Source organism: Sus scrofa, chromosome 5 (genome assembly GCF_000003025.6).
Source record: "Sus scrofa isolate TJ Tabasco breed Duroc chromosome 5, Sscrofa11.1, whole genome shotgun sequence".
In the NCBI taxonomy this organism is placed as follows: Eukaryota; Metazoa; Chordata; class Mammalia; order Artiodactyla; family Suidae; genus Sus; species Sus scrofa.
Window position 1 is genome coordinate 47,033,003 of NC_010447.5, and position 14,493 is coordinate 47,047,495.

Consider the following 14,493-nt stretch of genomic DNA (forward strand, 5'->3'; position numbering starts at 1 on the left):
AGCAGTGCTGGATCCTCAACCCACTGAGCAGGGCCAAGGATTAAACCCGCATCCTCATGGATACTAGTTGGGTTCGTCACCACTGAGCCCCAGCAAGAACTCCCCAACTGTTATTTTCTGCTCTTTTATAAAGTATAGCTGTTGTATTGGATATGAAGTAAATGTATTTTTTAAGTTTTAATTTCAGAAATGTAGGATGTCTTCTATTAAATTATGAAGATGGGCTTTGGAGAGAGACTGATCTGTATTAAGTCTAAAAACTAGTTTTGAGACTTTAAGTTAGATCTTTAAAATGTTCAGAGTTCCTCTTTCTTCATTTATCAAACTAATGCTTACCTCAGAAGTTTCTTAGAAGAATTAAATGAGGGAATGTGACAACCCCTGATATATAGAAGACACCATAGAAGTATCTTATATACTTATAAATAAAAACAAATAAATACATCAGATATGTTATATATAAAAGTTTTGTGTTTGTGTGTGCCTGTGTGTATACACACACACATTTATGTATGTGTAAACTGACGTCCATGTCTTTTCTTTCAAACCTCATGTTTGTGTAATAGGATTTGGAGACTTGCATTTTGCTTTGGAATCAGTATGCTTATTACACTTTTTTGATTATCAGTACTAATATGATACTTTGAGAATGGCAAAATTAGTTGAAAAATTATAATTATGATCTTCTGATTATGAATTCTACTAATGTCTAGTGTTCATGGTTCGTTTAAAGCTAAAATGTATACATTGACAGGAATGAAAATGAGCACTGGTGGATCTAAATTTTGTTTTGAAGATCAAATGATCCTTATGATCAATATGTAGTACTCTTTAGAATTTATGAAGTGCTTCATGGCAGTAAACCATAATGAGCAAACCAAGTGTGGTATTACTACCCCTGCCTCCAAGGGGCCAGACAGTCACATGTCAGGGCTTTCAAGCATCCTATGTGCGGTTGAACGTGTTCATATTTATAATTTATTTTAATCTAGAGATTGTATCATGAATGACCAAGGCAATTCGCTCTCTAAATTTTTGCTTTTTTATCTCAGAGAAAGGAAAGGTCAGATTTTATCTGGGGCCCTTTCGAGTTCTAACATTTTCGTAGTCTACAAGCCTGTAATTACAAAAGGCCATTTCTCTCCCTCTTCAGTAGTAAAATAGCTGACTTTTGCCTAGAGGATGTTATCCTGCAAAGTTCATGGTTGCCCATCTACGTGTTGTGATACATTTTAACATTTGCTAACACCTGCAATAAATTTTCTTTGGCCTTTGTAACATTCTAGAGGGCACTTTCCCACTTAGATACCCTCTCTATGCTTGTCTTTGACTATGATCAAAGGGGTCAGTGTTTGGTTTGAAATTTCCACGCATAAACAAAACACTCTCCTTTTAAAAACACACCCTAGTCACAAAGAGTTCTCTATACACACTGTATTTCTGGATGTGTTTTGTAGAGAGACTGAAAAACCAAAAGAGAGCTAGAGTTCTGTTTTCGGCAAATGAATGGTACCTCTCCCCTGACCAACTCTGAATTCTAATTGCTAGTGTCCAGTGGCCTCTTGTCTGCCTGTCCCTTACCCTGGGGAGAGTTTTGTTACCATTTTCCATTTTATCACTGGGAAGGTCCTATTGTCTTCATAGAACTCTGCTCCATCCTGTTTATATTAAAAAGAGAAGAAGAAAAGCGCCAGATGCCCCCCCCCCCACCTTTCTTTATGTGGAGAGATAATAGAGCTTTTGGCAATCACGTTCCCTGTAAGCCGTATGACGTAATTTTACAAGCTACCATGAAAGAGGCATTTGTTGGGTGCCTGCTTTGTGACAGGCATTTGCTGATGGTTTAATACTGTCTTGCCTCATTTAAATCTTACAACATCTTGTGGAGGGAGGAGAAATGAAACAGAAAGTCCCCCCCCCCACAATTTCCCAAGGAAATTGCTAGCTACTATATAACTTGAACTTTATAGTTATCTTAGCCCTGGATGGAGCCCTAGAGACAGTTTCTGGGGTGCAGAAACTGCCTTAGATACAACTATTTTCAGAAGTGCTTGTAATATGTACAAGGTAAAACATTTCAAGACGATTTAGTTGGGTGGAGGTTTAGACTGGTTCCCTTCCAGACTTAACAGGGAGTCATGTGGGAAGGTTCGCTCCTTGATTTCCAGTGTTACATGCCATGGATTATGTGCAGCATACCATTTGAGAGGCTTTCATGTTTCTTTCCTCCTCTAGCATTTATTCACAAGTTAAAGATGCCACCAGACTTTTCAGTGAAACCTTCTGGGGGGCTTGATTTCCTGCCACGATTGTTAAAAAACTGTCCTAACACATTGTTTTCATAATATTGCCTGACTGAACATAGCCTGTTCTGTCAAATTTCTAACATTTCCCAAACTTCTATAATTTTGCTAACTCACTGGCCTCAGGTCTTAAGGTTAAGTTTTTTGTTTTGTTTTGTTTTGTTTTTTAATTAACTTGGAGCTCCCTTGTGGTGCAGCAGGTTAAGGGTCCTGCACTGTCACTGCAGCGGCTCAGGTCACACGGCTGTGGCGCAGGTTTAATCCCAGGCCTGGGAACTTCCACATCCGTGGGTGCAGTCAAAAAATTTTTTTTAACTCAGATTATTTCCTTCTATTTGTACTTTTGGTGTTTGCTGTATGAAGCAAACCTTTTTTTTTTTTTTAATTCTTTGAGTCTTAAAATGCTAAAGAGATTGTTGTTACCTAGTTTATGAACAACACTGAGTAGGTTTCACCTTTTTTTCCCAGCAGTATATACATCTCTAATTTTAGAATGAGCAGACCAAGGGATTCTAGTGAGCTTATTCTAGAAGCAGGGTGAGAAAGGCTGTGATAGTGGCTGGCTCTGAATTGGCTGGATTTCTGCATACCAAGAAACATGGGCTTTTTGGAAGTTCCTGTTGTGGTTCAGTGGTAATGAGCCCTACTAGTATACATAAGGATGCAGGTTCGATCCTTGGCATTGCTCACTGGGTTGAGGATCCAGCATTGCCATAAGCTGTGGTGTAGGTCACAGATGTGGCTCAGATTCCAAGTTGCTGTGGCTGTGGTGTAGACCGGCAGCTACAGCTTGGATTTGATCCCTAGTCCGGGAACTTCCGTATGCCACAGGTGTGGCCTTAAAAAGCAAAAAAAAAAAAAGAAAAAAAGAAAAAAGAAACATGGACTTTTTGTCAAAGGCTGTACCCATGGTGATGCTCGTGATTGCTTCTGCATATTTTAAATGTGTTAAAAGGTAATGGGGATTGCATCCTCTGCTACCTGCCATGCTCTTTCAGGGAATTCCAGAACTGTATAAAAAAACACATTGTGGCCTCTTAAACCACAAAGGCGAACATCTTGCCATGAACTTGGGCACATTTGGGTTATGTTTGGATTTAATCGGAAAACTCTCCTTTTGATGCTTCTTACCGAGAGCTCTGTAAATGTTTAGTCACCTCTTGATCTTCGTGAAACTATTGCTGAATGAATGAAGCAATATTAATAATGATACCTTACATTTAACACTTATAATAGGCTTTAAAGTTCACAGGGTAGTTTTACAGATTGTCTTTTTTGCACATCTCAGCCGCCCTATGAATTAGGCGTGGCAGGTCTTACTAATGCCTTTATTTAGAATCAGACAAAATATGTGACTAGCCCAAGACCGGTAGGTTTTTGAAAATGTTTTGCAAAGGAGGCAGAGAGAATTAAACACACACACACACACACACACCATTATCACCACTACAAGCATTTTTATTGACTTTTACATGCCCTGGGTTCCCTCCCATCAACCAAAATAGACCTGTGATATTAGTTCCCATGCAAACAGACCGGTTATTTACAAAATAAGATGCCTCCTGGAGGAGATTGCTGAGGGGAACCATGCAACTGAGGCCCTGAAAATGGAAAGTGCTTTTGAAATCTGAGGCTTAGTGTCTCTGAGGGAGTGGGTGGAGGCCTGCTTGGCTGTCCTCCCTCTCTCTTCCCATCCCACATGAACAGATAAGATTAAGCCTGTTGGTTCTGCTGATTTCCTTTTACATCTACAGCTGCCCTCAAACTCCCTTGCATGCCCCAAAGCAGAGATTTCCTGACTCTCATTATGCTGGCAGTGGGCTTTTGTGTTGGGCATCTTGCTGTGTTCTCACCACCCTCATACGCTCCAAGAGCTGAAAACCCTGTAAGAGCAGGGCATTTCCCATGGGATAAAGGGCATACTCCTTACCAAGAATGTGCCCCTCTGCAGACCAGCTTCTTGGACTTCATGTCAAAGCCTGGGCTCGAGTTTTCCTTCTCTGGGCATCCTTCTCTGCCCTTGTACTGGCCATGGGCTCTTTGAGAACTCCCTTCCTCTCTGAGCATTTGAACCCTTTTGCCGAAGTGCTGAATTTCCTCTTGGGGGTGAGGGGACACATCCCATGCAGTGGTTTGATGTGGAATCTCAAATCCCAGATCAAGGATTGAACACAGGCAGTGGTGAAAGTCCAGGTCCTGACCACTAGACCACCAGGGAACTCCCAGTGTGCTGAATTAATATTGGTTCTTGACTTGTGTCTTCTTTGGGGAAACTCTTCTGGCCTCCCCTGAAGAAGCTGATCATACGCATCTTTGAGCCCCCAGCACCTTCTCCACAGCTCTGTTGTGAAACATTGGCACACAGCAGATGCCCATTTTGCCCACTATATGGAGGGCTTTCTGAGGACAGGATCCGAGTCTTAGCACCCAGAGGCAATCTAACCAGAAAACTCTAGTTGACTGGTTGTTTGGCTTCACTTCCCAATAACTTTAGTTGGGATGATGAGGCCCATGACACCCGGTTTCTTTGCTAGCTACCCAAGGATACCACTCACTAGGAGTGCTCCTGGGATGGTCTAGAATTTCGGGAAAATATTGTCTTTGTCCAAGACCATTTTCTAATGAACTTAAGTAATGGAATTTGAAGTAATGGAGCACACATTTTTTCCCCCTCTCTTTTCATAGATAAATGAAGTCAGAAGTAGAGACTGCAGATTATAGAGTTTGGTTCTACTTGAATATGGACTTGGGTTTTTGCTGAACTATACAATGTAGAGGATGTCCACTTACCTAATATAAGACAGTCAAAATAGTCTGCTGAATTAAACTGGGAGTGCTGTTTTGGAGATATCTGTGAACAAACTCCATATGTGTGCTTGAAAAAAAGTGTTTCTTCTCTTTGTAGATACTAATATATAGGACATATTTTCTAGGACTTATTAAATATGTTGCCAAGGAAAACAGTTTTCAGGTCTAGTTACAAGGCTTTCTAGTTATAAGGCTTTTGCCAAGTGATGGTTCCTGTATCATATTGCAGTTACCACCCTCTTCCAACATACTTTCAGCAGTTAGAAGGTGTCTCTTTTCTGCTACTTATAAAATATTTATTCATCCACATCAATAACTTTATTTATTTAAAAAAAATTTTTTAAGGCTGCATCTGCAGCATATGGAAGTTCCCAGGCTAGGGGTTGAATCAGAGCTGTAGCTGCCAGCCTACACCACAGCCATAGCAACGTAGGATCTGAGCCACATCTGTGACCTACGCCACAGCTCGCGGCAATGCCAGGTCCTTAACCCCCTGAGCAAGGTCAGGGATCAAAACCGCATCCTCACGGGTACCAGTTGGGTTCGTAACCTGCTGAGACACAATGCGAACTCCCACATCAATAACTTTTAGACTGGAAATTAATAATGTTTTCTAGAGCTCTATATGTGTAGGCAGGAGGCAATCAACAGAATTTGTGTTTGTGATTATAAGCTAAAGGGAAAAAAGTCATTATTTAATTTTAAGAAGTCCTTACAAAAATTTAGTCATATTTCTTGATCATGTGTGTCATTAGAGGCGTAAGTAAGTGAGATTTGAAAACTAATCAAGTCTCATTTAGTTTTATGATTACTTTTAAGGAGAATAATAGAGTGAGCCTGTATATAATGTAGTCAAGAATGTAGCTAAAATGGAGATTTGAGTTGAATGAATTTTATTTTGTGAAACATATTTTAAAAATGCAAAAGATTATAATATTAACACATCAAAACAAGATAAATTTGTTATATAGAATTATTATTTTTTGTGAGAAAAATGAAAATAATATTTGAATCCTTTATGTCAATACTTCTTTGTTAATAGAATTTTGGGAATTGACCTTTATTCTAGATTGTAGTCTTTTCCACAAAGTATAAAATCATTACCATATGCAAGCATTGTTTAGATAGACTTCCATTTTCCTTATTACACAGAAGAAATATATTTTGCTTTTTGACTTAAGAGATATCACTAATTATATTATCCCACTATGATTTCCTAACTTGATATTAGCGGTAGATTTAGGACTAAAATTTTGGTTTAGTTTTTTGTTGTTTTATTTTGTTTTTCCCTTATAACACCCTGGGTCTCCTATTTCCACACCATATTCACCCCAGGAATGTGGAAACTTGGGTAATGGGTGGATGAAATGGGTTACTGTGATTGTTTCCACTGCTTGCATCACTTTGGCTGTCAAAGATACCTATTGTGAATAAGTAATTAATTGTGCAGGGTCAGATAAGGCAGTGACAGACACTAATCTCATTCAATTGATTTTCTAAGACCAGGTACCTCATTATGATTAAGAAGTGCTTTAAAAGGAATACATTGGTTTGATTTCTTTATAAATTACACTAGCTATTGTTTCCTTTGAAAACCCTATACTAATAAACAAGGTGGTATTTTAACAGGCTAAATAATCATTTGAAAAGGATGTTATGGGGGGGGATTTAAGAGTTGATTGGGGTATGGACTAGATGATGTTTAAATGTTATTTATACTCAGGGATTCCAAGATCCCAAAGCTAGGCTATAAGGGAAATCTAAGAAATGCTGGTCTCCCTAGTTACAGTGTTTTCATTTGTTGGTTTGTCATAGACTGCCTCTTTAAGGTGTGCCCTATGAACCGATATTCTGCACAGAAACAATATTGGAAAGCCAAGCAAGCTAAACAAGGGAACCACACAGAGACAGCCTTGCTGAAGAAATTACAGGTAAGGGCCAGCCTTCCATCTGTCCGGCTTAGACTAGAACAAGTACAGCAATAACAAAAGATTTATTTCATAGCTTAGTGATTTCATTTGATACACTGAGATTCAGAATAGATGTGGCAGCACATTGCAAGTCAAAGGATTTTTAAGTTATAGGGTGTGACTACTGATTTCCTGGTGTGTAGATAATACATTTCTGCTCTTTATCAGGACGTGTCAGACTAATTCAAATATTCACATCACACTAAAAACCAATATGAAATCTCTGTAGGAATATCACATCCAGTTATGTTTTACTTGGCATGGGCCCTAATTTTTTTGAAAGACTATTGGAAAAAAATTAAGTCTATTGTTTCTGATTTGGCCTGAGTATCAACTTCATAGAACTTAATTTGTGTCATTGAAATTCCTGTTACTCTAAGAATGGAAACGGTATTTTCAGGCTTTTGAAAATTACCTACTATATTTGGTTTCTCTAGCAATATTCTCTCTGAAAGTAACATTAGAAGACCAACATGCCTAGTGCTTTCTGAAATTTCCAACATAAAAGTATCCCAAAATATTTTTGGCTACATTTCAGCCTTAAACAGAGGATTATCACATGTTATAATCACATATTTAATTATTGTCTCTCTTTCCTGAAGCACCAAGAGTAAAGCAACCAGCCTATTTTAGTCGTGGTTGTCTTTGTTCCTAAAATAAACCTCATTTCTTTGTCAATTATTGTGCTCTGTTTACTATGCTTCCATACTAAATATTTGATAATCATTTTACAGCATGCTGCAGAACTGGAACAAAAACAAAATGAGTCAGAGAATAAGAAACTGTTGGGAGAAATTGTGAAATACAGTAATGTTATACAAGTAAGTGTCTATTTACTTTCTCCTAAAAGAGGTGAATATTTTATGGATAATTTACTTTTGGTAGGAATGCCAAACTGCATTAAAATTTGAGGACATCATCATTTGTTCTTTGGTGGGAAATTATATAGACAGTGTGAGATTTTCAGTTAATATTCAGCACACCATTCTGTATAAATATATCTGGTGAATATACATAAAGAAGCCTGTCTAGATGTATGCACAGATTATTAAATCAGAAGAAAGAAGATGGGGAAGACCTGTAATAAAATAGTCCTTTAGAAACAATGAGACTAACAGGTGATGTATGAGGCTTTATCCTTTCATTTTGTAGGAAGTTTTCAAATTATCCTTTTATTTTTTATTTTTTTGCTATTATTAAAATATATTTGATTTACAATGTTTCATCAAGTTCTGTTGTACAACAAAGTGACCCAATCGCACACATTTCCCTGTGCTGTAAAGTAGGATCCCATTGCCCATCCATTCCAAATATAGCAGTTTGCATCCAAAAATCAAATTGTCCTTTTAGATGGGAATTGTCCTTGAGTTGTTATTAAATCTATTTCAGTTAGGCACTCTGATTTGTCTCAGCTACATCCCTGTCTGGTGCTCCTCCTAGATCTCTTAGTTTTGTACTTGGATGGTTAATATGTGTTTCACCTTGTACCAAAAAGAATGTAAGGCATTTTCAAAAATACATTCCACATAAAAAGATAAAATAGAAAAAAATAAAGCAACTGGATCAAAGGGAAGATAATGAATATGAATAAAGTGAAGTCTAGGGCCAGGTGTGTTTATAAAATCTGTGTTGTAAGGGCAGGTAGACTTTGATTAGAAGCCTTACGGTTGCCCACTTAGCTAGAAGGGCATCAAATATTGCAGCCTTCACATAAAAGCACCATACATAGAACTGAAGTGAGAAGTCTAGAAGCCCAAACATTCCCAGGAAGAAGACCAGAAAACTGTCTCTCCAATGAGCTTTCATAAAGAGGACACTGTTTAAGATAGTAAACAATGGTCCTAACAACTTCCTTAACCATAAGTACTACAAAGAGGTGTTTCATAGAGCTGTTTTGAAAAATAACATCCTCTGATGTTTTGTTATTGGCCAATGGCAAAATGCCAGAGTACAGGACCATCAGAGCAGGTCTCTGATGGGACGAGGGAGCCTGGGTCTGTGGCTCCCTAGACAACTGAGTTCATCCAGTAATGGGTTATATCCAGTGGCTGCATGTCCCTTGGGTGGTCCCCCATAACTTGAGTTTCTCTTAACCAAGTTTGGGTTAATATTAAGCACCAGCCATTGGAGCTCACGTTCTTGTCAAGAACCTGACTTGCAAATGTTGGCGTGGTGAGTTAGGGGCTGAGCCAAGTGCTGTAGCAGGGTGGATTCCGAAAAGAGTGCTGTTGGCCTAGGAGGGTTTTCACTGGTTTCTGAGATAATTTCCTTCTGATATTGTGGATAGTAGAATGACCATTCTTTCTTGAAATGATTGTAGTAATAGACGGGAAGGTTATTTGTTTTAGTTTTCTGACTCAGTAGAATAATATCTTGGAAAGGTTTTGCCCATGGAGTCCAAATAACCTGAGCAGAGCTGCTTTTGCCCTCGTCTGAGAAGGGGCGGGATGGGCGTCTCCTCGTGGAAGTGGCAGAGTTTGTCTAGCATGAGAGCCTGCCTCCTCCCAGGACGAGGGCTGTCTGTGGGCAGGGGTGGTTAATAATACTAAATGGGTTGGTGCATTCTTCCAGTTCCTTGGTTATTCTTTAGTATATTCTCTTTGTGCGGCTGGGCAGGAATTGAGAAAGAATGTGGGTTGGGGGGTGAGGGGACCTCCAGGTCTCCTTTGGGAAGCCTGGGTTTATCCTGTTATTTTTCCATAGATGAAAGTCATTCAGAGACCTGGTTTGTTTTTCTCATGTGCTCACTTCATTATGAAACAGAATTGGGGGTGGAGGTGAGGAGGAATCCAAAGAGTGTCAGCTTGGAATGGTGGTGAGTGTGGAGTTGGCAAGGAGTTTCTTTGTTTCATCTCTAACCCGAGCTGTGAGCTGTGTTACGTGGGCACATGATATAAATTTAAACATATACATGTGATTAACAGAGGAGATCAAAGAACAAAGGTGGTAATCCATATCCTTCTCCTACAGCTACTGCATATAAAAAGCAACAAGTATCTGACTGTCAACAAGAGATTACCCGCTTTACTGGAGAAGAATGCCATGCGTGTGTCCTTGGATGCTGCAGGAAATGAAGGGTCTTGGTTTTATATTCATCCCTTCTGGAAGCTGAGAAGTGAGGGTGACAATGTATGTAAATACAAGATGAAGAGAAAAGCAATGCATTCTTTTTTTTTCATTTTTTTAAATTTTTATTAGAGTATAGTTGATTTACAGGGTTGTGTCAATTTCTGCTGTATAGCAGAGTGACCCAGTCATACATTTATATACATTCATGCATTCTTAAATACAAGAGTTCTTAATCATAGAGAATCCAGAAAGTACAAAGAGAGGAAATACAGTTTTCAATTTTCAATACCTGTTTTATATGTTAATTTCCTTAATAGGTAGCATTTATTTAGAGCACAAGTTACAGTCTGGAATCGTAAAAAGACAAAGATCAGACAATTGAAAATCACCTTGCAGCCAAAAGGAATTTCAGTAAAGTTAATGTTGGCTGATTATTATTATTATTATTTTTTTTTTTAAGGGAAAGGCAGAGTTTGCTTCTCTGTCTAATCAGGAGGGAGCATGGCTATAAGGGAAAAGAGCAGTGTTTAGAAGGTGTCTCCCCTTTTGAATGAATAGAGTAGCACAGTGAATCATGACAATATTTCATTTACTGTCTCTGTGGCCAGTTACAGTGTAATGCATGGGGAGCTATAGATTGGCAGTAGCTCATTGTTGACAGCATTTAAATATGCTGTACAATATGATCATGGTGTATTGTGAAATTTAGTAGTTGCTAAAATATTTTTCTGCTACTTCATAGAGTAGAGAAAATAAAAATTACATGGAATGATTCAGTAGGATCCATAGTTAGATATTTTTGTGTGTAGCAAATGAAGTAGCAGGTGACAGTCTCTGGCATATGGGAGGTGCTTAATAAATTCTGATTGACACCAAATACTGAATAACTTTCATAAATCAAATGCTTTACAAATACTGGGTCAGGTTATCAAGAAAAATAGTTGAGATTTTGAAAAATTAGCATTAAAAATTCAAAGCAATATAAAAGTGTGATTATTCTGACAGTTTTCTCAATCCATACAGTGATGACATTTTAAAATGTATTGGGTGTTTCTTGTCTTCGTAATGTCTTCTGTTGTAGTGAATTTATTTCTCCAGTGAATTTTGAAGTCCAAATTCAGTTCCACAGGATGCAAGCTTCATGGTTTAAATTGGTTAATAGATTATCTGATGATATCCTCCTTAGGTAAGGTTTGGGAGCAGCATGGCATGCAGGAATGTAATGCACTTTAAATCCTGTGTCTGATTCCTTAAAAATAAGTTTGACTTTTTTTTTTTTCTTTTGGCATCAAGTGATGTATGCTGTGAGCATGACATACATTTTAATTTCAGTTGGTAGTTAATTACAATCAACTCTCAGTTATTCAAGGGCTGATTTATGCGGTTTATGAACAACCTGTGTCTTCAGATGCCCTATTTTGTAATGCTTATTTCCTTTTCCAGCACCCCTCTGAGCAGTGTCCCTGTTTGTAGGTGGCCTGTGAAAATTAAACATCAAAACAAATAAAACCTGAACTCGAGCTCTGAAGGGATGCAATGAAATGATGGGATAAATCGAGGCTTAAGATTACTGTGGATTTTAATAATTCGTTCTGTTTTTTTCATTCTGTCTATTCTTTCCCTGCTCCCAAGTGCCTTTACAGGGTCAAGGAGAGTTGAATGTAATGAACTATTTTCAAATAATTAGTTGTACTGGGTTTTGGGGGTGGGTGCGTGTGAAGGGGAAAAAAACCTACCACCCAAACACTCCATCTTGGTTAAAACAGACATGTAATTGTTAAGTGCAATATAGAAGCCCTCCTTATAGAGATGTGCTCTGTAAAGCATGGCTCAAACAACCTTACACATGGCTTTTTGCTCAAATAGTGCACTGTTTTTGCTTGCCACTATGTAGCTTTTGTGTGTGATTAAGGCTGCTTTGAAAGGAAAGGCACATCCATAGCCCTATATTTGCCACATAAGTAATTGTATTGTAACGCTCATCTTCTTTCCTAGGAAGAGGTAGCATTTTTCCAAAATACAAGTCTGCCGTGTTTTCCTGAAGGCCATTGGAAAGGCTATCATGTCATAACAAGGAGTTTAATTGCTATTGATTTTCTTTAGAAGCATATTAAACTAAAGGGGGGAAATCACAAGGTTTAAAGGATTTTCAAGTTTCTTACTGTTTAGCAGTTAGTGAAGTTGGTGATTTAGGTTGTAAGTATCCACAAGATGTTCAGTGACTGGAATCAAATGTAAGAATGAGGCTGATGATAGTTTGGGGAGAAAAATGCTTATATCCTCAAAAATCAATGGTTTCTACTATTTGAGGACACCTTTGGCATATATCTTATAGAATTGTGGGGTGGTTTGGGGGAAAATAGATTCATGGACCCCTTAACTTTCAGCTGTATAGAAGTCCTTGCTAGTTGTTGCTCAGTTAGAAGGTCACAGCGGACAGCCTTGAGCAGAGTACATAAATATTTCATTTTCATTTATCATCCCACGATTGAGTAGTTAATTTTTCATTTTCAACTTTGATCCAAGAAGATCTTTACCTTGATGATAGATTTTAAAAGCGAGAAAAGGCCAGATATTCTTTCAATCAAGGAAAAAACCCTAAACCTTAGGGAAAGCGCCTTTTTAAATAGCAAGTCGATTTTGCTGTTTTGCGAAAGTAGACCTCTTGGAATTCTAGCAAAGATGGGCCTCGATCCCTGCTGTTTGATTTCTACTGCTGTGTTCACTTCACCAGTCCAGGCGCCACTTCAAAAGACTGGTAGCTGCCAGTGGCATTAATTTTCGGTAAAATCTCAGTGTGACTCTTATATAGCTGTTACATAGAATCAACAGAAGTGCATTTGGAATGGCAGTTTTTAAAAATGTTTGTGCACTAGGGTGAGTGTGATGTGGTAGAAAATGACTTCACCCTCAAGTTCTGTATTGAATCTGTGGCTTCTCAGAAGGCATCTGACCCCATCAGTGGATCAGGCTCCAGGCCTATGCTCTTCTGAGAAGATTACCAAGCTCCATATTTACCAAGTTTTCTCAGTAGGTGTGGATTCTCTGAGAATACAGACTATTTCTTACATGCTTTAAAATTCTTCCTGTCACTTCCTACTGTGCTTTTTATATCTTATGATTAACGTCTTTGTCCATTTTGTTTGTAGGTTTTATTCATTGTGGGTAGCCAAAGAAACCATTATCAAGAACAAGACGTAGGACTGGAGATTAGTGGATTAATGTTAGATTCTCCTTATAAATACCATTTTATGAGTCCCTGGAGTTTGTGACATTTTGGCTATATGCTAGTCTCTTAAAATTATATAAGATTTTACAGGTGTTTTTTTTGAAGTAAAAGTAACACAAGGATTGACCCAAAGCTTACAAACAGCTATAGTAAAATAATAAGACTTAGAGCCATGAATATAGGTACAACCAAAAGTGTTCCTTTAATTGGAAGGATCTAGCTACAATATGTCATTATATATAGCAATTTATTGGCAAATATTTATATAGTACAGATAAGAATGACATAGTGAACCCAATGTAATTCTTTAAGAAGCTGGACGGCCAGGTGTAGCACTGGCAGAATGTGGTTTCAGGTCCCAGTGTTTATAGTATCAAAGACTACTCAGGCTTCTGCAAGATTCTGAGACTGGGAGCTGCCTTGGTGTCATGGTGCAATAACACATGTTTTTGTTTTTGAAGAGGATGTTGAAAATATGCCTGTGTTGACTTTTTTTGTCGTTGTTGTTTATAATTTAATTGTTCAAATTGGCTCAAAGATAGAAAACAATATAAAGATATATTAGGAAATGTCGCTCTCCTATCCTCTTTCCCATGTCCCCAATTTCTACTTTTCTCTTACACAGTTGACCCCTAGGACTCTTTCCTATGCATATGCTTCTGCTCTCTCTCCCTCTCCACCCCCACCAAATATAGACCAGCTCTGCCCCCTTATCTTCTCAACATGGTTTCCTGATGATTTTTTTATTCTTTATGTGGACATATAGAGAGCTTCTGTGATGGGTCTTTTTGAGTCAGAGCACCTGCCTGATAATGACTTGCAAAGCAGGATGGTGAATAGAGACCAGTCCTATAAATAATAGAAGCTGTTTCTGCAAACCAAAGAATACTCTTCTTTTGCTCAATTAGTGAGTTTGAGGCTTCTCTATCCCATTTGAATCTTCAAATAATAGTGCAGAGTACTATAGATAAATGTAGTATATACTTTATTAAAGTCTAATTTATATTGAAAATATGAAATTGTGTTCCTTAAAGTCTTGGTTTAGGTTCAGATCCATGGAGAAGACATTCTGTTATTTTTTTGTCTGAGTCCCAGTTTGCTTTTCAGTTCTCTA

At 38.1% G+C, this 14,493-nt stretch overlaps 1 protein-coding gene across 2 annotated transcripts in view; it reads left to right on the plus strand.

Annotated features, from left to right (window-relative positions):
* Positions 1 to 14,493, plus strand: part of ITPR2 (inositol 1,4,5-trisphosphate receptor type 2) — a 529,759-nt gene that overhangs the window by 97,080 nt on the left and 418,186 nt on the right. The window contains exons 3-6 of one of the 2 annotated variants that reach the window (XM_021092920.1): positions 6,927 to 7,042; positions 7,816 to 7,902; positions 10,052 to 10,210; positions 11,232 to 11,336. Coding sequence is in view for 1 of the 2 variants with exons in the window: in XM_021092919.1 (XP_020948578.1) it covers positions 6,927 to 7,042; positions 7,816 to 7,902; positions 10,052 to 10,210 (362 nt within the window). In the remaining variant the exon portion in view is untranslated. The remainder of the gene's footprint in view (positions 1 to 6,926; positions 7,043 to 7,815; positions 7,903 to 10,051; positions 10,211 to 11,231; positions 11,337 to 14,493) is intronic. The other variant, XM_021092919.1, reaches the window with a different exon arrangement.